We start from the raw sequence: 20,995 nt of genomic DNA, 5'->3' as shown, positions 1-20,995 counted from the left end.
ATAAAAGTTTTCTTATTACAAATTAATAGAAAACATGTTGAGGGAACAAAGGATAGCAATCCATGAGCACCTTGTTGTACTGCATTCATTATTCCAAAAGATATTTCATTGGTGGCTATTTACTCTTTCCATCATTTTTTATTTTTCCTGAAAAATTTAAAAAAGGCCTGAGAAATTCCCTTTTCTCAGTTTTTTCCAGTTTTCTTCCACGTCTTTGCATCTCTATACTACAGAAGAAGCCCAAGGAAATTATTTCCCCTTCCCTGCTCTTCTGGGCATCCTACCATGTGTTTACCCCTTGAACTAGTGAAGCACACTGGTATTGCCCAGAGATGACCTCAACCCCCTTACTAAAATAACCTTTGAGAGGGTGTGGGCACGCAATTGGCATCTACTGCCTAGGATGTTGCATTCCAATGCAGAACAGCATTATGGGATCTGCTCCCTATAGTAAGGGGATACCGTAATGCCCTTCTGTGACGGAGTGCAACATTCTAGCCAACTGCATACCCACAGCCTCTCAAAGACGTGTGATCCCCTAAAGAAATCAAGGATAGGGTACCAAGTTTACAAAATATTGGAAACACTTCGTGGACCTTTTGCTGAAAATGGATAGAACTGAGTTAATGACTTTTGGATTTGCCAATTGAAAAGGGTTGGATATGGAAAGAAGTGATCTATGCAATGTAATTTCAAGGGGGAAGAGTGAGATTAAGTCTGTAACTGCTGCAGAGAAGATCAGAAGTCACTTCTTTAAATATATATTTCTCCTTTTTTTCTTTCTCCTTTTACTTTCTGCACTTTGTTTTTCCTTTATATTCTTTTCTCTTTTCCTTTTAATCTCATTTTGTATTATCTTTTATTATTGTTTAAAAAAATCAATAAAAATTACTTTAAAAAAAGATAGGGTACCAAAAAACCCACATAAAATCTAGCAAAGGTTGAACCCTTTTGAAGTTCCATCCATTCTAGTGGGGAAATGAAGCACATACTTAAGTCCTTACTATGGAATTAATGACACTTAACCTTCATCCTGCAGAGGAAATAATACTGCATGAAAAAAGCATTTTAAATCAAAGGAAAGCATACAAAATACAAAAAAAAAAAAATTGTGGAGAGAAGGGACAGATTAACACTGAGCTCAGAGAAATTGTGCATTTATTTGTGTGTGAGAGAGACAGAAAGAAGAATATTCCTTCAAACTGAGCTCTACTCCTGCTGACTATATATCCATGTAGCTTTCTTGGCAGCGTGACCAAGTGGTTTGACCCTGTCTTCTTTTGAGAAATTCTTTCCCCAACTTCCTAGTCTAGTCTACAGCTCTTCCCCATCAAAGGACTAACCCAGGCTGACAGTTTCTGAGAGCAGCCAAGGTCAGCTAAGTGTGGCCATCTGCTGAGGTGATGATTTGTAAAGGCTACCTCAAAGCAAAACCAGGCAACCTACAATGAGGAAATTCTAATTCTGCTTGCTCCTTTCATGCTAACTTTCTGCTTGCAGGGAGTTCTGTTTTAGATGTAAAGGTATTACATCTCACATCTCCAAAAGCAAAAAAGGCAGTTCATTATACCTTTGCAGATATCTGCTAGTTCATTCTGCTGTAGCAATCCAAACCTACTATTTAATGGAATTTACTTTGAAGCAGACATGCATAAGAGCCTTTGAGACCCAGCTTGGTGTAGTGGTGAAGGCACCAGGCCAGAAGCTGGGAGTTCTAGTCCCGCCTGAGGCACGAAGCCAGCTGGGTGACCTTGGGCCAGTTGCTCTCTCTCAGCGCTGGGAAGGAGGCAAGGGCAAGCCACTTCTAAAGAACCTTGCCAAAACTGCAGGGACTAATCCAGGCAGTTGCCAGGAATCAACACAGCCTTGAAGGCATTAAAAATAAAAATAAAACCATGCATAAGATTTGGTGACAAATTGAGTTAGGCACTGAACAAAACCATGCCACCTTGGGTTTCCAACCCCCAATTCCTAACTTGATGGTATCTCCCAGACAAATTTACACACAATTGCTATCTGTTTCCAAATCTTGCCAGCTACCCATGGTTTAATGAACTCTAATTACAGTAAACCAGTTACTTAGTACCTGCACAGTAGAGCACTAGCAAATATTAGGACTGGAGGAGAAGCTGAAAAAGCCCCAGAAGGCAAGGATGGAAAACTACTATGGCAAAGATGGCATCTTTATGTTCTTGAAAATGGAGGCTTCATCCAGGGCAACTAAAGAGTTTACCTGGGAATTCCAGGAGATGCTGTGCTCCCACATGCCTTTTGGAGTCCACCAAGTTGGGAAAATTACCTTAATGGTTTGCAGGCAGTTTTTTCTTTGGAGCAGGTTTTATCTGCAGCAACAGCTGCTTCAAAAGCATCTTGGTAGGGGAAATTCCTCTGATTTCTCTTTGTAACATCAACTGCCCAGGGCTCCTCAAAGGGGGATACACGTAAATGTGACTCATTTTCTATCTTCCAAACAGCACATATGGATTCCCCTATCTTCCCTGGGAGGGAAGGTTAATCTAAAGGCTGTGATGACCCAGCTGGGAATTTAGCAATTTAACTTGCGCCTCCCCAATTCAACTTAACCCCTAGCCTAGTGATTCTCTGCAATCAGAGTTGAAAAAAATCTTGTAAACAGATCCCACCCAGCATTTGCTGCTCTGATTTTCACCTCTTCAACAATTCTGACCTACCAAAAGCAGGTTTCCCCCAGCCGCTCTCCCCCCCTCCCCAAAACGCCTAGTGACCCGCTCCTACGCAACCGGGCCGGGGCGTGGGGTTACTCAAGGCTAACGGCACTCAAACTGTCCCGGTGTTTGCGGTGAGTCACTGCCAAGGGAGAAGCTTAAGTGCCGGTTATTTTTAGCGCCCGCCAATAGCTGGAGAAAAGTTTGGACTGCGGGCGAGGGAGCGGGTTGCGAAAAAAAGGAAAAAGAGCTCCGGTTCCCAGCAACTCCGAATTCGGGTCAGCGCCTCACGTGTCCGCCGCTCGCTCTCGTCGAACGAGTGTCAGAACAGGCAACGTGCTGGAGTCGAGCCAAAGCGGGGCGAGGAGACACCTGACTCGCGATTCACGTGGCTCGGAGGCGCAGGCCATTCCGACAGCAGGCGGAGGCTTTTTCGCCCGAACCGCCGGGGATGCGAAGCGCGGGGCGGGGACGGAGGAGGGGGAAACAGCCCCGGCGCGCCTTTGAGAGTTAAGCGTTCAGTTTCGGCTCGAAAGGAACCCAAAATGTCACGGGGGGTAAAATGCAATCCCAAAATGAAGGGGGGGGGTTATTCAGCAAAGGAGAGGCCCCTCTGCATTTACTGACAGCTTGATTACATCTTACGTAATCAATTCACTCGGCTGAAATAGGGTTGGCTCGTTTGTGGTTCAGCGTGTTGTGCAAACCCGGCCGCTTCTGCAGCTGCGGAGAACAACTGCACGATCACAAGAAAAGCAGCGGCTGCTTAACCACGCTGCAGACAGATGCAACGGTCCGCACACAAGCTATGAATCGCTGTTCTCTTGGCACCTTCACTGTTTCACAAAATGGGCTCCTTTAAAGCAGCAGGGCTTTCCCCGAAGCTGTCAGAGAAGCCTGAAGGAAGTTGGCCTGTTTTGACGACCAGCGGAGAGGCGGTGTGGTCGTGCCATGTCCAAAGCGAAGTAAATAGCCCCAGCAGACGTTAGAGATGTGTAACTTTTAAACTTTTGCTATCACCTCCCATTTACCCCACTGCTACTTTGCAATTCAGCAAAACTACCAGTAAGAAGCCAAAATAGTAGGTTGAGTTCACCTATCACACTAAGCTATGTGTTGTAGTATATTGTCTTTGAGGTTCAGAATGTTGTGAGCTAACTTTACAAACCATGGTTTAACATATGTAAATGAAGTGATTTGTTACTTGTATGGACAGTAAGTGGTAATTTCTAGCCAAGCCTACCTGATCCTTACTGAAAGTTAAATGGGATCAGTCCTACTTATAGGATACCACTAGGAAATTCCTGACTATAGACTACACTGGGAAGTTAGAAAAAAATATCCCAGAAGAATGTTTGAAAAGTAGAAAAGTCAACAGACCCAGTTCAATCAGGAAGGACATTTTAACTCAACAACCCTCAAAAAAACTTTAAGCCTTTTGTGTGGCGGCATGTGTATGAGTGAACCCCAATTATAAAATGGCCTGGCTTCATACAAACAAACATACCAACTGAGCTTATATGTTATACCAAGCCAGAACTAAATAAAACACATTATGGTTTAATGTGAGGTGTAAATCCCCTTTTCTTCTAACAGATGTATACTAACAGTTCAATACAAAGCAGGGCCTTTTCTGTCCTGTTAAACTACAGTATAGTAATAGAACACACTAGTGCAGTGTTTCTCAATCTTGGGAACTAAGATGTATGGACCAACTCCCAGAATTCCCCAGCTGGCTGGGGAATTCTGGGAGTTGAAGGCCACACATCTTAAAGTTCCCAAGGTTGAGAAACACTGCACTAATGGTATCCCTGGCTGGTAGTGTTGCCAGGGAAGGACCTGGACACAAAGCTCACCTTGAAGTTGAATTACCTCCTAATGAGAGCTCTCCATAAGACCATTATGTTCAGAGACTGAGAGTATGGAATTGGATGGCTGTTTGCAACTTATCCAAGTGAATTGCTATACACAAGGTCAGTACATCTGGTCAGTGTATCTTCACCACTGTCAGCAATTCTAATCTCCACTCTGACTCTTGCTAGGCTTTAAAATCTGACATTTTAAAAAATTTTTATAGCAGCTCTTTGTAGCAAATGGCCCCCTCTGCAGAAGCAATCCCCTTGCTGCATTGCCCTTCTCTCAGTGGCATGATTTTCAACGGTGTGGCATCTCCCTCATCCATCACCCCCATTACAGGATCTGTGCTGCTGACACTGCAGTTTGCTCGTCTGCAGCAGTGTGGCAGAAGGAAGCAGTGGCAGCCAACACGGATGATCTCTGAACCTCCAGCAAGGAAAGAACAGGTACGGCACCTTACATGTTTCAGCGACAAAAGGGACTGCTGTTGCAGGATACACACAGAGATCAATCCACAGCTTCCTCCAGAACTGTCATGCCAAAGACAGCTGCTGTGCTGCTTGTTCCTGGTGACCTGAATTTACCTGACAAAGGAGCTCTTGGGCATTGATAGGCACTGCCTTTAAAGCTAACGGCAGCTGGGGGAGTCCTGCTCTGTGTCAGAATGTAGGCCAAGAAGCTGCTTTTTCCCTCCACCCACCTTTATTTCTGAACAGCAAATCTGATTTTCCTCCTCTCTCTGCAGATATGAGCGATGGCCCTATTTTGAGCTCGCTTATATCAGAATCACTTTGAAGCTGACCTTCGCATATGTTATTTCCTTGCTCTAAAGACTGCGGTTCAACGGGAAAGAAAAATTACTCAAACTTTGCTTACTTCGCTGATTGATAGAAAAAGCAACCCCAGCCAATTTTTAATAGAGAAATTCCTGGTCCAAATTTGGAAGCCAAAGTGGAGGCTAACTTCCACCCAAAATAACAACAACAACAAAGATTAATTGAATGAATTGGATGCTTTTCGAGACTCAATACTCCTAGGAATGAAATGGTCATATATCATATCTCATAACAACTTCACCACAGGATTGTTCTGGTGGCAGACGAAATTAAAGAAAATCAAAAGGACCTGATATTAAGATGAGATTGAATGCTTACTAGAAGGTGGAGAAGATCCTCCTCCTTGTAACCTCTCAGAAAGCCTTTTCTAACTCTTGAGGCTAGCTAAAAAAGAATTGACATTGTTGTCACCCTAGTACCAAAGGTAAATGCATTCTTTTTCATCTTCCCTTAGTTTGGATGCTGGGATAAGAACCCCCCTAGAAAAAGAATAATTTCATTTTTTCTCCTAGTATATTCCATATTTCTTCCTATGCAGCAAAGAGCCTTTACCACAGATAGCTTTATCCTTCCCCATCCATCTCCTCTCATATGTGTTCAACCCAGTACCACGTGTTTTCTCTACACAAGAGAAATGCCTTGGCATCTAAAGAAGCATCACAAATCCTGCCTCTTATAGCAAAGACTACATGGGTGCTATCCACCCATGAAAAGTCCCATGTAAAGCAATGAATCAAGAATATTGGCTCTTCCACATAATTTAAGCAAGTAACAAGGAGTCTTGCCCTTATGAGAGAAAACTCTCCCAAGCATGCATCCAGGACTTTGCCATATGGAAGGCAAAACATCAGGGGAGAAATCAGCACATCAAGATTTGTCATCGATCAGTGGTAACCAACCGCCTGGAACTAAGTCAGCCAAGAAAAATTGGTATTTATCTGGCCCTGAGTCTTTCCCGTCCATCCCATCCCCCCGCCTTGGATCATACAGAAGGATGTGACAATTAGGGAGAAGGTGGCAATGTTCCCCCTTGTAAGATGGGACCAAGACTACACAGCAATGGTGCATGAGCCTAGAAATGTCTCAGCTGAAGTCTGCTAGGAGACATTAGCGATTCATACAGACTTTAAACGTCTGCACGCTCCTTCATCAGTGGAATAGAGATGGGAGGGAGCAGGAGCTCAGCTTTTTTGGCTTTAAGTAGGTTAAATAAATCAAAGTACATCCATGAGCTTGCTAAATCTTTAGCAACACTCCCAGAATGCCTGGGAAATAAGGATACCAAATGTGATCTTAAAGATACTTGTTTTCCTAATAGGGCCAGATACCCTTCCAGTGACATATTTTAGAAGAACCTAGGTTTCCAAGGATCCAGTATTTGCAGTATTGTTTGTGTATTTTACTCTAAAGGTCAGATTAAAGTTCCAAAAAAAAGAGCGAGAGAGCGCTATCCTTGTATCCAACCTATTCTACACAGTGCTGAGAAGTTGGAACACTTTAGAAATATGAGTTTTGTGGGAATTTATTCTATACTATGTTTGACCATCTAGCCTAGTTTGTACTGGCAGCCCTGACTAGCCATGGCTCTCCAGAATTGCAAGCATAAGGCTTTCCCAGGCCTACCTACAGATGCCAGAAGTTCCCAGAGTCTTATGCATGTGTAATGTGTGTGACCTGCTGCCACAATATGACATCGTGGGAAAATCCATTCTCTAGCTTACATATATTTGAGCTTGTTTTAAATCCGAAGACAGCAGAATCCAGCTTGCTCCCAGCACAAGCAGAGAGGTTCTTCAAGTTCACTGGTATAACTCAGCTAGGGAAAATCATCTAGGCAACAGGTTCACTGCAAGCACCTTTGAATCAGGTTTTTTTATTTGTTTTATTGCATTATAGAATACAAATAATCAAGTTGACTTTTGATGGTTAGCTTCCAAAATAGCTCAAAGGTGGGATCTGAGACCAGGGACATTGTGGCCGAAATCTCATCCTTGGACAAGACCCAGCATATTCTAATAGCGAACACTTTATTACCTATGATTATGCATAAATTGGTGTAACAAAATCCTGACAGATTATTCTAAGCCAGAAAGTAGGTTTTGTTGAACTACAAACCCCCAGCACTCTTAGCCAACCTGGCCCTTAGACAAAGATGCAGGCGATGGGTCAGCAACATCTGTAAAAGTACACATTCCCCACTGCTGTTCTAAGTGAAACAATCTTGTATCTGTAAATTAAATTTAGCCTTGCATTTCTAGTCCCTGCTGCTGCACTTCACAGACCTCACTGCTTCTACATTAAGTTTTGAAGGTCTCTCCTTTTCATACAACAGTGTTAATCATCTGTCAAATGCTGTGTTTTGCTCAAGAGTCCAAGCCAGAAAGAACAAAACAGCAAGAGTCTGCTTATCCTCTCCTTTCATCACCTCCCTTCAGCTGCTCTCACACTCCAGCAAAGCTTTTCTCTGATGCCTGAATACCACCAAAGCCCAAAACATTTCTTGCAAAGGTAAGTGACAAGCTACTCCACTGAATCAAAGAAGCTCAAAATGGGGTAGGCCTGTGCCCAGTCCAAGCTGGCTTGTGCTCCTAGGTTGGCATATCTTGCCTGCTGCAACACATTTTAGCTTTGATCTCAGTCTCTCTGGCACCTGTGAAAGTGCTGTTGACACCTGCAGTCAGAAAAGTAGGTCAAAGTCACCCACAACAAGAGAAAGGGCAGGATGAGGTGGCACGGCTCTACGCTGGGGAGGGAGGAGTATTTTTTATGCAAAACCAGCTATCTGTAAGAATCTGGTGAGGGGTCATCTCTTCCCTTCCAAACTTCCAATGGGAATAAGAAACTAAAGCAGGCTTATACATCGTTGTTCACTTGGGACAAGTAAACATTGAGCCCAAGCTGACAAGGCTGTGAAAGTTTTGTAAACCAAAAAATATTGTCTGATAAACAACTCTTCCAGTTTATAAAACTTTTTTTTTTTTGCCCAGAATTGATGCTAACTCACTCTAAGTGTATAACAAATCACAAGCCTGCCTTGGATTCATATTTATATTTAAGGCAGAGGTTCCTACCTTTCCCTCAAGGTTTCTCTTCCTCCCTTCTTCAGGCTCTCACCATGCCTCAAATATATAAACTTTGTGCAACAGGACTTTGCCAACTTACTCATAAAACTGAACTCAGCATGTTCCCCAGGTGATGCTATTAATCACAAGCAACCTGTATTTTGGGGGTGCCATTCTTGTGTAAGCACTGACCTCATTTTATATTTTGGGAAAATGTCAATCTGCTGATATGCCCATAGTATATTAAAATCCTCATTTCAATCCAGTGGAGCTGGGACAAAAGACTAGAGACCAACTTAACAGAATGAACAAGAGGATCTTCAAATGCAGTTAGGTTGGTTTCTCACATGTAAAAAAAGGGGCATGAATGTACACTGCCATCGAAAGAGGCATGACAATGCTGAGTGATCCATACAAGTTGATAGCACAGAAGTGCAAACCAAGTTGTTATAACCTTAACATCAACTAATTCCTGACCCATAAATGGCATGCCTGTTGCCATTACCTATTTCACCCATCACCCAACTTCTCATTATCTCTTGCGCTCTCCCCCTGATCAATTTGAGAGGGCATTTTTTGCATCCTTACAAGAAAATAGGCTGTGGGCTAATCAACATAGCACCCAGATATGTAATCAGCCCTGTGGTTTTCAAATTATTGGACAAATACTATGAAGCTTTAGCTTGCTCAGAGCACAAGGAAGTGTATAACTAAATTCTGGGGTCCCATGCTCTTTGTCTAAGGCCGAAAAGGTTCTTCCCAATGCTGTGGCACAATACAGCATTGGGTGAACAACTGGACCCCAATCCCAACCTAAGTGTCTGGAAAGCAATTGCCTTTTCAGCCCCTCTACTGCTATCCCTGTCCCGATCCCCACTCCCCAAGATCCTAAGGGCCAGGACTAGCCTTGAAAGGCAAGGGAGATGCTTAAGTAGGGAGATTTTTGCTCTCTGATAAGTATCTCGCTTAAAAGAGCCCAAGTCACCATCAACAAGGCAATGGCCTTGCTTAAGGAAGGCAAAAAGAAAAGGAGGAATTCTTCCTGGGAATGAGCCCTTTGTGTAGATTATAGGAAACATACAAAGCCCAGAATTGACTACCCTTATTTTCCAACATTTCCTTTTGAGTAAGAATCTGTTCGTACCCTACTACTAAGAGGAAGCTGGAGCTGCAATCGATAGTTTGCCTGGGAATAACAGAATATGTGTGTGTGTGTGTGTGCCTCATGTAGAAGGAATGAAGTGGCTTACAGCTATCAAGATTCCCTCTTCCATACAACTGTTAAATATGCTGGTACTCCATCTATTACTCCCTACCAACTGCAGTACCAGCTTCAGCTGTAAAATTAATTGCTAAGAAAAATTAACAGATGATTATTTTCATATGAAACCTGGAAAATAAGAGAGATCCATGCCCTTGACTGCCCAAACCCTGTAATTTACACAGAAGTCTAATAGTACATGCAAACAGAAGGAGAAAAAAAAAAATGGTATTTGTGGAAATATGTGTTGTGATGTGATTTGTGGAACCACGAACTGAATGCTTAGTGCATTTACTGCATTTTACTAGCTGAGACTATAGCTCTGAGAGAGCATGTTGTTTTGAGCATGCAGAGAGGTCAAGGATCTATGGGGAAAGGACAAAACACTAGCTAATTTCCTCCATAAGAGGAAAGCTGTCTATGAAAACCACTGATTATTAGAAACTGAATGGATTGTGGAAAGACAGCAGAAGATTCCTCGTTGTATACCCAAAATAAAAAAGCCTATGGAAGAAAACTTCAAACAATACCAAATGCAGAAAACAATGTTTTGAACACACGTAGGTTCTATGTACGGTTCCTACTGAAAACACAGAGAACTCTTTGAAATGAATGGGAATATCTTGGCACAATAGGGAGTTCTGTGCCAAAGCTTTGGTGCAAAAGATACTGGGGCCAGAAAGCTAGAAATATTTCTCTGGCACCTGGGAACAGTAATAATAGCATATGAATAATACAGTTTCTGTAATGTACAATTCAAATTGATCATTCTTTTTAAACAAAACGTCCTTGTTAAAAGGAAAAGACTACAGATAACAGTCTGGCAGTAGTGGTGGGTGGAAGGAATGGTTTAATGAAACATGTGTTTCCTTTAATAGTTGCAGTGCCTTCTGGTCAGCAAAGGGCAACATTTCACCATTAAATGGCTGAATATTGTTGGGAGCTATTATATTCTCCAGACTGTAGCCTGGAACCAAAAGCATATTTTGAAGCACAATTCAGATACCACCCTTCTCCAAATATTCACAGCCCAAGCTCCATCCACTGGGATGTTGTATCTAATACCCATGAAAGGATTAACATTAATGTTTTAAGAATCTATTTACACGATAGACCCTATATAAGACACTGTTCTGTATCTTAAATACCTGTTATTACAACAGAGTAGGGTCAGGATGAGGAACAGAAAAATGCTTTTAATTCCAGAATTTCCAGATTTTTATCAACCCGTGATAGGCAACTGCCAGCCCAGAGGAAGAAGCTGGTCCTAGATCTGACCATTACTGTGTGTGCAGTGCAAACAGACACATATAGGGATTCAAGAGGGAGGCAAAAATCCTAGAATACACAGGCAGATTCATTTCCATTTTCTGTTCCCGCTGTCTCTCCTTCCACGAAAAGCAGAATCAAGCTTTGAAAGTTTCATCTTCAGCGAGGAGCAAATGAGAAACAGAAGGGGAGAGAAAGATTTGCTTCTGTGCCTTTGAAATCCAACTTATATCAGTTTGCAGACCCATCTATTTGCTAACCACTGCCATCACAGTGTTTTTCTGTCTCTCACCCCCAGGTCTGTTTAACCTCTTAAGCACGAATTAATTTTCAGTACTTTTTCACAGGACAGGCCATTTTCCAGTGGTACTTATATACAGGATGTTACACTAAGCACAGCATCCCTTGACACTTTTGGCAGCTTTGAAAGCTCAGCTTTTGTCCACTCATATGGGAGAAAAAGCAGCCACAATTCCTTTTACAGTCCTGTCATACATTCTCCTCCTTCACTTGATGCATCAGGCAACTCTCCAGATTTGCCATATAGGTGCAGGAGGTAGGGGCAAACAAATAATCATTTACACAATGTTTCTAAAGACAAGTCTAAGCCTGACTCCTGCAGTTCAGATGGAGGTGCTGTACTGAGCAAAAGCCACCACAGCAAGAGATGACGCTTGAAGCCAAACTACCTGCCAGTCCCACCCAAAAGCCATTCCTAGTGCACTGAAAACAGCCTGCCTTCCTACACTTCTTCCTCCCCAACTGCAGAGGACAAACAGCTGCCAGAGTTCACCACCCCCAGTTAGTGAGGGTCAAGCACAAGCTGGGGCAGGGAGCCTGGCAGGCCATCAGTTTCTCCAACAAGAAAACAAAGCAAAGGAGAAGCCTGCTAGAACCCACATTCTACCTGATGGGGAGGCACATGAGAGAGTGAAAAGAATCGCTTCCCAAAGCTGCATTCAACCAGAGTTTTTTGTTCCCAGCAGTACCAGTGGTGCTTTGGAGCCAGGACTATGCCTGGGGCCTGTCTGATATCAAAGGTGGGGGGAAATTCTTGTACAGATGTATGTTTTTGTCCTTCAGTCAATTTGTGTGATTGTTCTTGTTCTACTTGAAGAAGTAAGTTGTACAGGCCCATGGTATCCAGAAATTAATAGGCAATGCCCATTTTCCAAATTGAATACGCAAGAGTTTTGCTTGCTGTTTCCTGTCTGTTATGTAGATTTTAAAGGCATGAACAGTTTCACTGTCAAAAATAAAGATGGAAGACTTATCTAAGTCTTATCCAAGACTTATCCAAGCTTGAAATTTTACCCAATTCAAAGTGTGTACCCAGTTCCCATTTCCAGCCAATTCTTAGCCTACAATAACAAACACTGCTGTCTTTGCTTGAATGTTTATCCCCACATTAACCTGATTTTCTGGGTTCACATATCATACTGAATTATAAATTATCCACATAGTGATTGCACTATCTAGTAGGCTAGCACATCGTTGGGTAGTTTGGATTCAGTGTGCTCTACCAACACAGCCACCATAAATGCCACAGGAACTACTATGTGTGAATAAGCTTCATTTGCCAAGCTGCCTGTGAAGGTTGGGCTCGTCCTAGGATCACTTGCTCCCAGCTGGAATCTCCACTGCAGATTCTTCTCTCACTACTTTCCAGATCCTCCCCCAGAATTCCATTAGCAACGATGGCTAGGAATTTCAGTCCCCACACAAGGTATCTGACAAAGGAATCCAGCCACCGGGGTCGGAATTCTTTATTTTACAGAATACAAGGAATTAGCTGCCATATCCCAATTCCAACTCTTTGCTAATTTAGCCTAAATCTGTCTCTGGGAACCGTACTCCTGGACGACCTGCAGAGAACTGCAGCCCTTCTACATGGTATATGGCCTAGCACTGAACTGTGGTCATTCCCCAGAATGGTCTGGAATGGAGGCAAAGTGGGAGTTCTGTTGACTGTATCCTTCCAAGAGTTCTATCTGACCATGAAGTATCTCCTACAACTTTCTTTTTTGGCTTAGCAGAAAGCTGTCTCATACCTAGGCCAGCCAGGGAGGAAAGGAATTCAAGGAGCAAACTCTGAACTTCCCCTGAGCTGCAGATGGATGTGGCTGCCTTGAATAACCTTAGTCCTTATAAATAGAATCCACCGAAGACTGTTTTGGTAGGACATTCCTGACCTGTTCTGCCAGCCTTCAAAAGACTACTCCTGGCCCCTGCAGGCAGATTTAACTATGTTTGGCCTCCTCCTTCTCAGTGAGTCACTTTGTGATTAACTGGAAGAATTTTTAGGCACGTGCAGATGCCAGGGTTGTAGTGTTGTCAGAGGATTCCACTCAGGATTAGTTGGTATAGAAACATACGTTTTCAGCCCCCAGCCATGCCCTGAAGAAGAAAATCCTTCAAATACAAAAGCTGACCCCCTCAAGGAGAGTCTGGCACCCATTCAATTTCTAGCGATGATCACTGCTCTTGCATAATTCCTATTTGGAGAGAACAGGGACATCCCCAAAGGAATCAATATTGAACAACAGCCCTCCAACAAAGAGCACACTAACACAGATCTACAAATGTGACCTGTCTGAGATGTCACTTACTATTGTAGGACTTGAGTGCCATGTCAATGTGTCACCAGAAATTATCACCAGTGAACCCCCTAGGATGACAAAGAGCTTAAAGAGGCATGATGTAGTAGCAGGGCAGAGCAGGCAATTGGAAAATCACAATTTCTGGATCATAGAAACAAATTATTGTGTCCCATTATTTACTGGGTTCAGACATCATGCCAAGCCATGGTTTGCTTAACCATGGTACTTAATCACCAAGTGGCTAGGTTCACACACTTAAGTCAAAACTAAATAAACCAAAATATGGCTTAGTGCAGTGTATGAACTGGGTCACTGAGTGAAATCACTCACAATATTGTCAGCTCAGTGCACAACTACTGTAGCAGGGAACTCCAAGACTTCAGACAACAGGGGTTTTTTTCCCAATCCTCCCTGGAGGTGGAAAGATTGACCCCTAAAACTTCCTCAGGTAAAACTGGTGCTCGACCAGCAAGCCCATGAACATCTCCATGAACACAGTTTTGTCCTTTGTAGTAGATCAGCTAAGATATAGGATAGAAGGCTGCAGATATCAAACCTCCTCTCAGAAGCACTCTGAGCCCTCACACTGGCAATTCCTGTTGCAAGCATCTGTCTCCCAGGAGTACCTCACCTTACATGTGAGAGAAACAAGGTTATCCCAATCAGTACCTTAACCAATATACACAATCAGGGTTGGGGAGGGAGGAGATGGGGGCACCAGGAAGTTGTTGCACTCTAGTGTTTTAAAGATCTCCCCACATGGCACTGTAAAAGCTCCTGAGGGATCATGTACCAGGAGAGAGAACATAAGGATTTGCATTGTACTCTGAAAAGACAGCAGAGCTGAGGACTTCTACCCCAGTTCTTCTTCACGTTTCCAAACTTTGCAGCAAATTTAAGAAACCCAGCAAGGAAGACACCCTTGCATGGAAGTTAATGCAGCCAATCCAGGTTTGCATGTAATCTATACTAAACAGACACACAAATGAGTAACAACATTGTGAAAGTAAAATAATATTTTATTCTTTGGAATAAATCTCCAGCAACAAAAGATAAATGTCACCTGTATGAAGCATGCAGGTATACTGAATCTGCATCTACCAACTTTTCTATCTGTTCTGCTTCTGGAAAGTTAGCAGCCAAGTAGCTTTGCAGATTAACGAAGCTATGGCTCCTTAGAGACTTGCTCAGACCACCCTCTTGCTGCAGAAATTTCATCAAAACCTATCTTCAATGCAGTAAAGACCAGAAACGTGCCTTTTTAAAACAGCAGAATGCTCAATTCTGCCCAGACACTCATTCCTCCCCTTCCATCTCTCCACTCAGAGGAATATAGCACTCGGGCAGTAACAGAATAGTAAGGCTTTCCATATAGGAAGTTGCACATTCTGTCCTTATTATCTCCCAGTTAAAAAAGAAAGAAAAGAAACAGGATTTCACCTGTGATTCTGTAAACAAGGGAAAGCAATCTAGTGTCCTCTGGATGGTTTGGACTACAATTCTCATGATCTCTGAGCTCAGCTTAGGGGAGTTACAATCCACACCTCCTGCAGAGCGTCGGATCATTTACCCCGATATATCAAAAGGTGTTTTTTTTCTGGACTGGCCCAGCAACCTAGTTTATGTGAAAACAGGGGCTTTCCTCGCCTCAACGCCGCCCCGTTTTTGACTATTAACTGCGAACTCTTCTCCTACATTCCGCAACAGCCCAATCTCACTGACCCCACCTAACCTCTCACGCACAATTACACAAGCCAGCTGTATACCAAACAGCGGGCTGCACGGAGCATTTTCTCCATTCTTCTAGCCGAGGATAACGCAAAAACGAGGAGCGGCTTTCCAGAACCATCCATCAAACATCGCTTGTGCACTGAGGGGTACAAACGCAGCGGCACCCCTGTGACCCCGTTTCATTGTACACAAGTTGAAGCAATTTTGAACAGCGACACCCCCCCCCCCCGGTCCCTCGCCCAGTCCCAGTGGCGAAAGATCCGCAGTCTCCAATAATTTGCATTGCACCAGTAAGTAGTCCCCTCTTTCTTTGTATCGATTGCACAAATCTCCAACTGGCTGTTTGTAGCTCCTTCGCCTCTTCAACAATCATTTCAGTATCAACAGAAACTGCTTTTCCGGCTCCTCTCCCTCCGCTTGCTGAGGTAGTGATGGGGGGGGGGGGTAATCAATAGCAAAAGCTCTTTTTTGAACCCATTTGCAAAGACGTTTACGATCGAAGAAAGGCGAACAATCTCATGCAAAAGAATGCATTTCTCGGCGGTTGCTTTTTTTTAAAGGAAAATGAATTAAACCCGAGACTTAAGCGCGCCTTCCGGTGTAGTGATCTACAGCATAGCTGAGGCGAAGATAGTGGGCAAGCCGAGCAAGAGGTGGAAAACGTGAAAAACGCCTGTGATGGCACGTAAATACAAAACACCCTTCAACATCGCAGCAAGCCTCTTGGCTAGCGCATTTCCTCTCTCGCCCTCCCTCTGGTCGTGCCCAGCAACCCACTTCCGAAGAACTGAGGAATCTCGTGAAGATAAATCCGGGGAGGGGGGAAACGTTTGCAGCAGATAAATCGGAGGCTTACCGGAATTGTTATCCATGCTGGCTCTCGCGCTCTCTCTCGCTTTTCGCCGTTCTCCCGTTGTTAGTGCAAACCTGGCTCTCGGGTTGCCCCCCCCACAAAAAAAGGGGGGAAAATCGCCTTGGGGAGGGCAACGAAGAGTTGCGCGCTGGGTTCGCTTGTTTGTTTTCGTGGGTAGGTCGGGGCTCTCCCAAACGAGCAAAAATAACTAGAAAGGGGGCGATCGGTAGCAAGCCGGCTGTGCGCAGTGAGGGAATCCTCTGCGCCGTTCCCCCTCTTCTCCCGCCGGGTGTGTGTGTGTGTGTGTGAGAGAGAGAGAACGCGAGAGCGAAAGAGAGACGGAGTGTGAGCGCGCGCGCGCGCTTGCCGATTCCTCAGCCACCGCGCTCTACAAAATGGATTGTGCTTCCCGGGGGCAGCGCTATGCTATCGACAGCGACTTCCACGTGCTTTTCGAAGCAAGGCTAGGTAAAAGGCTGAGGCCGAGGCCCCCCGACCCACTTCCCTTAATTCGAGGCTATGCGGGAGAGCGTTCCTGCTGCGGTGGGTTTTTTGCTGGTTCAACTCCAGGATTAGCTGCTCGCTCCTGTTTTCTAGCCAGGAAGGAGCGGGGGAGTTAGGATCTGGCGTACCTCAGCGGCTGGCTCATGTGTAGCCTGCATGTGACAGAATCAAAGGCTTGCCCCACTGACACACATTCCGGCAGCCCAAGCGATGACATCAGCTCCACGGCTGCACATGGGCAGGAGGCGGGGCGGGAGGAGGGACAGAAGCAGAAAGCGGAGCTCGCTGCGCGCCCCTGCCTGGGGTAGGGAAGGGATGGGGAAGAAGAAGGAGAAGAAGAAGGAGACGCGCGCACACACACACACACATACCGCGGCCTGGCACTGTCCCAGCTGGGACATCGTGGAGCAGCAGTGCCCCGGCTTTTGTCGACACAGAAAAGGGAATCGGGGGTTTCGCTGCCAAGCAGGCGCTCCAGCGAGGACAAGAAAACGGGCCAAGCGGAGGCGCACCAGATTGGGACTTCTGCTAAGTGTGGGTAGGGGCGCTGCAAAAAAAAGCAGAGATGCGCCTGTTTTATTATCTCCTGGCGGTTTTAGGTTTGCCCCTTTCTCCAGCCCCTTCGGGGGTGGGGGGAGGGGGCATAGCTTTCTGCAGCAACTTGTTGTGAGCCGCCCAGAGTCTTTGACAATTGGGCAGCATACAGGTTTAATCAATTATTATTATTAATGTGAAAGAAAGCTACACATGTTGAATTTGTCAAAATACAGCTGTCTGGTGTGCCTCTGTGCATATGTTAGGAAAAGAAGGATAACATCCTTCTTTATTCTGGAAGTCTTGCCCTAGGGGCATGATTCAGCAAAGTTAAGGACAAGAGATGTATGTGTCACCATCGCCAGTGTATGCAGCTGTGCCTTTCTCTGCTAAACATGACTTGTGATTATCTTCCAGAGAGGAGTTTAACTAGGCTATAATCTTATAAACACTTACGTGAGAGTAAGCTTCACTGCACCTAATTAGACTCACTTTTGAGAAGACACATGAAGAATTGTAATCTTAAGTATTGTCCCCTGTGCTGAGAATTCTGGGATGAAGAGAATTTCTCTAGTTTCTCTGGGATGAAGGATGGATATCAACAGCTTAACCATCACAGGAACATCTGTTAAAGGTGAACTAATGCACAAGAGAAATTAAAGTCACTCTACACATGCTCATTGCAGCCTGAGATGTTATTGAAAGGCCTCTGTGTGCCCTAGCTTTGTTAACACAAGGATGGGAAATCTGGAGCCCTCGTCTTAATTTCTAAATCCTGGACCACAAATCCCTGCAGTCTCTGGTAAAAAATCTGCCTACAATCTTTCCCTTCACGTTTGGAAAAAGAAAAGGGAAGTAAAAAAAAAAGGTTTATTTTTATCTCTGATCCCACTACAGTATTTCTTTGCTTCTCTTCTACCCACCATTCAGCTGTATAGTAATACATTACACTTGAGGAAAGGTGGCCTTCAACAACAACAAAAAATAAGTTCTTTCCTGTTCCAATGAAAGAGAGGCTGAAAATTGGGCCATTTTAAGTTATTCTGTTTAGAGCCCATTCCAAAGGAACTTGAGTAAGCATTTGCCCACATAATCACTAGGAATAGAATCTAACTAGCTTCCTGTTAGTGAAATAAAATTGCTTGATATAAAAAACAGCAGAAAAGACTTATAAATATATAAATAATAGGACAGACTAAATGTATTCCTCAGGAGTAGACAGATTACAGAAGGTTGGCTAGCTCCATTTTTTAGTCCCCCGAGCTCACCAAGATCATGCTGCTGAGGTTCAGGGGCCAATTACTGGTTTATTTTTTATATACATAATTTTTATTGAAGGCTTCAACAGCAATAATAAGAACTAATACAAACTAAGATAGAACGTAGAAAACAGAAATAAAAGAAAAAGCTAAAAGTGCAATAAGAAAAAAAAGTAGAAAGTAAAAAAAGAAGAGAGAGAAAGATACAAAGATATAAAGAAGTGGCTTCCAATATTCTTCACAGCAGTTTTAAGTACAAATATATTTTAACCTCTCTCTTATATCTTATCATGACTCTCTTCTTTCTATAAACGAACCTGTCTAATCATCAAAACCATAAATCACACGTTCATTTTTTTCATTTTTACACAAAACGTCCATAAGGGGTTTCCAGTCACCAATAAATGTAGATCTTGTCCTTTCTCTAATCAAAGAAGTCAGTTTGTCCATCTCAGCAAGTTCTGTCAATTTCACCAACCATTCCTCCATGGTGGTAATGCCAGATCTTTCCATCTTTTTGCACATAGTAATCTCGCTGCAGTAATCATATATTGAAATAATTTTCCATGGCTTTTTTCTAACTGTTTATCCATCAATCCTAAAAGGAAAAGTTCTGGCTTCAACTGAATATTAATATTTAAAATCCTCTGTATCAATGTATATATTTGAATCCAAAATGTTTTAGCTTTTTTACATGTCTACCAAACATGATAAAATGTCTCTTCATGTTGTTCACATTTCCAGCATATATTTGAAATGCCTTTATACATTCTAGATAATTTCTCTGGCATCATGTACCAACGATACATCATTTTATAAACATTCTGTTTAAGATGATAACATAATGCAAATTTCAACCCTTTTAGCCACATATTTTCCCATTGCTCCATCTGTATATTATAACTAAAATTCTTAGCCCACTTTATCATACATTCTTTAACCTGTTCTTCCTCTGTTTCAAATATCAACAAAAGTTTATACATTTTAGCAATTACATGTTCATCATCAGTTCACAATTGTACTTCAAATTCTGTCTTTCTTTGCTCTATACCATAAGTCTTTTTATCCATTTTGAATCTTTCTGATAACTGTGAATGGGAAAACCATTGACAACTGTATCCTTCTGCCATCAGTTGCTCTCTTGATTTAATTTTATATTCCCCTTGGTGATTTTCCAATAATTCCTGGTATGTTAACCATTTGTCTTTGCCTGCTGTTTCTCTTCTATGGAATGCTTCTTGTGCTGAGAGCCAGAGAGATGTTTTCAGGCACAGCCTGGGTTTATATCTATTCCATATTCTCAATATGGCACGTCTAATAAAATGATTTTTAAAATCCACATTAACTTTAACGTTATCGTACCATACATATCCATGCCATCTAAACCTTAGGTCATGGCATTCTAACTCTAAGAGTTTCTTGTTTCTCAGTAACACCCTTTCTTTCATCCAGACCAAACAACAGGCTGAAAAATGCAATTTCAAATCCAGTAAACCCAATCCTCCTCTTCTCTTTGCATCTTGTAACACTTTATATTTAACTCGTGGTTTTTTCCCTTGCCATACAAATTTAGATACATCTTTTTGCCATTGCTTGAATCAATTGTCAAAACAGGTATTGTCTGAAACAATAATATCATTCTAAGCAAAACATTCATTTTTATCACAGAAATTCTCCCTAACAGTGTCAATTTCTCCCATCTTAACATGTCCTTAATTTCATTCCATGTCTTAATATAGTTATTTGAAATAACATACAATTCATATTCATCATAATACCCAAGTATTTTACTTTTTTCTCAATCTTAAAACCAGTTTTCTCCATCAGTTCTATTTGATCTCCTAATTTCATATTTTTTAACATTTTCGCCTTCTGATTGTTAATCTTAAAACCTGCTAGCATACCAAAGTCCTTTAATTTTCCCATTAATGTTTCTACTCCCTCTAAAGGATCTTCCAAAACTAACACCAGATCATCCACAAATGCCCTTAATTTATAAGTTTCTTTTTTAATCTTAACTCCCACAATTCTCTCATCTTGTCTTATGTCTCTATTCAGTACCTCAAGAACTAAAATGAACAAGAGTGGAGACAGCGGGCATCCTTGTCCTGTCCCTTTTTGAATCTCACAAGGTTTTGTTAGTTCTCTATTAACAATTATTTGTGCTTTCTGTGAAGTATAAATCGTTCTTACTCATTTAACAAAATTATCTCCAAGATTCCTATGTTCCAGAACTCTAACAAGAAAATCCAATTCAAATTGACAAAGGCCTTCTCTGCATCTAAGAAGATCGGTGTAACTTGTTTTTCATTGTGTTGCTCCAAATACTCCAGAATATCCAAAACATTTCTAATATTATCTTGTAATTGTCTTTTAGGTAAAAATCCACATTGATCTCCATGAATAAAGTCCTGTAAAATTATCTTCAACCTTTCCGCCAGAATTGTGGTAAACAATTTATAATCATTGTTCAATAAAGATATTGGTTGATAATTTCTTGTTAAAGTCAGGTCTTGGGCCTCTTTAAGTATTAATGCTATATTTA

The 20,995-nt window shown here is 42.6% G+C and overlaps 1 protein-coding gene across 1 annotated transcript in view; it reads right to left on the bottom strand.

The window, feature by feature from the left end:
• Positions 1–16,823, bottom strand: part of LOC103049665 (nuclear receptor subfamily 1 group D member 1-like) — a 34,008-nt gene extending 17,185 nt beyond the window's left edge. Inside the window, exon 1 of the mRNA XM_007434121.3 lies at positions 16,157–16,823. Within this exon, the coding sequence (XP_007434183.1) occupies positions 16,157–16,172 (16 nt within the window). The 5' untranslated portion in view covers positions 16,173–16,823. The remainder of the gene's footprint in view (positions 1–16,156) is intronic.
• Between the last annotated feature and the right edge of the window lie 4,172 nt (positions 16,824–20,995).

Source organism: Python bivittatus, unplaced genomic scaffold (genome assembly GCF_059951505.1).
Source record: "Python bivittatus isolate LINGU-HERP-01145 unplaced genomic scaffold, Pbiv_v1 ctg000220_np1212, whole genome shotgun sequence".
NCBI classification, from domain to species: domain Eukaryota; kingdom Metazoa; phylum Chordata; class Lepidosauria; order Squamata; family Pythonidae; genus Python; species Python bivittatus.
Note: the sequence above shows the minus strand (reverse complement) of the source record. Positions and strands in the feature narration are given on the sequence as shown.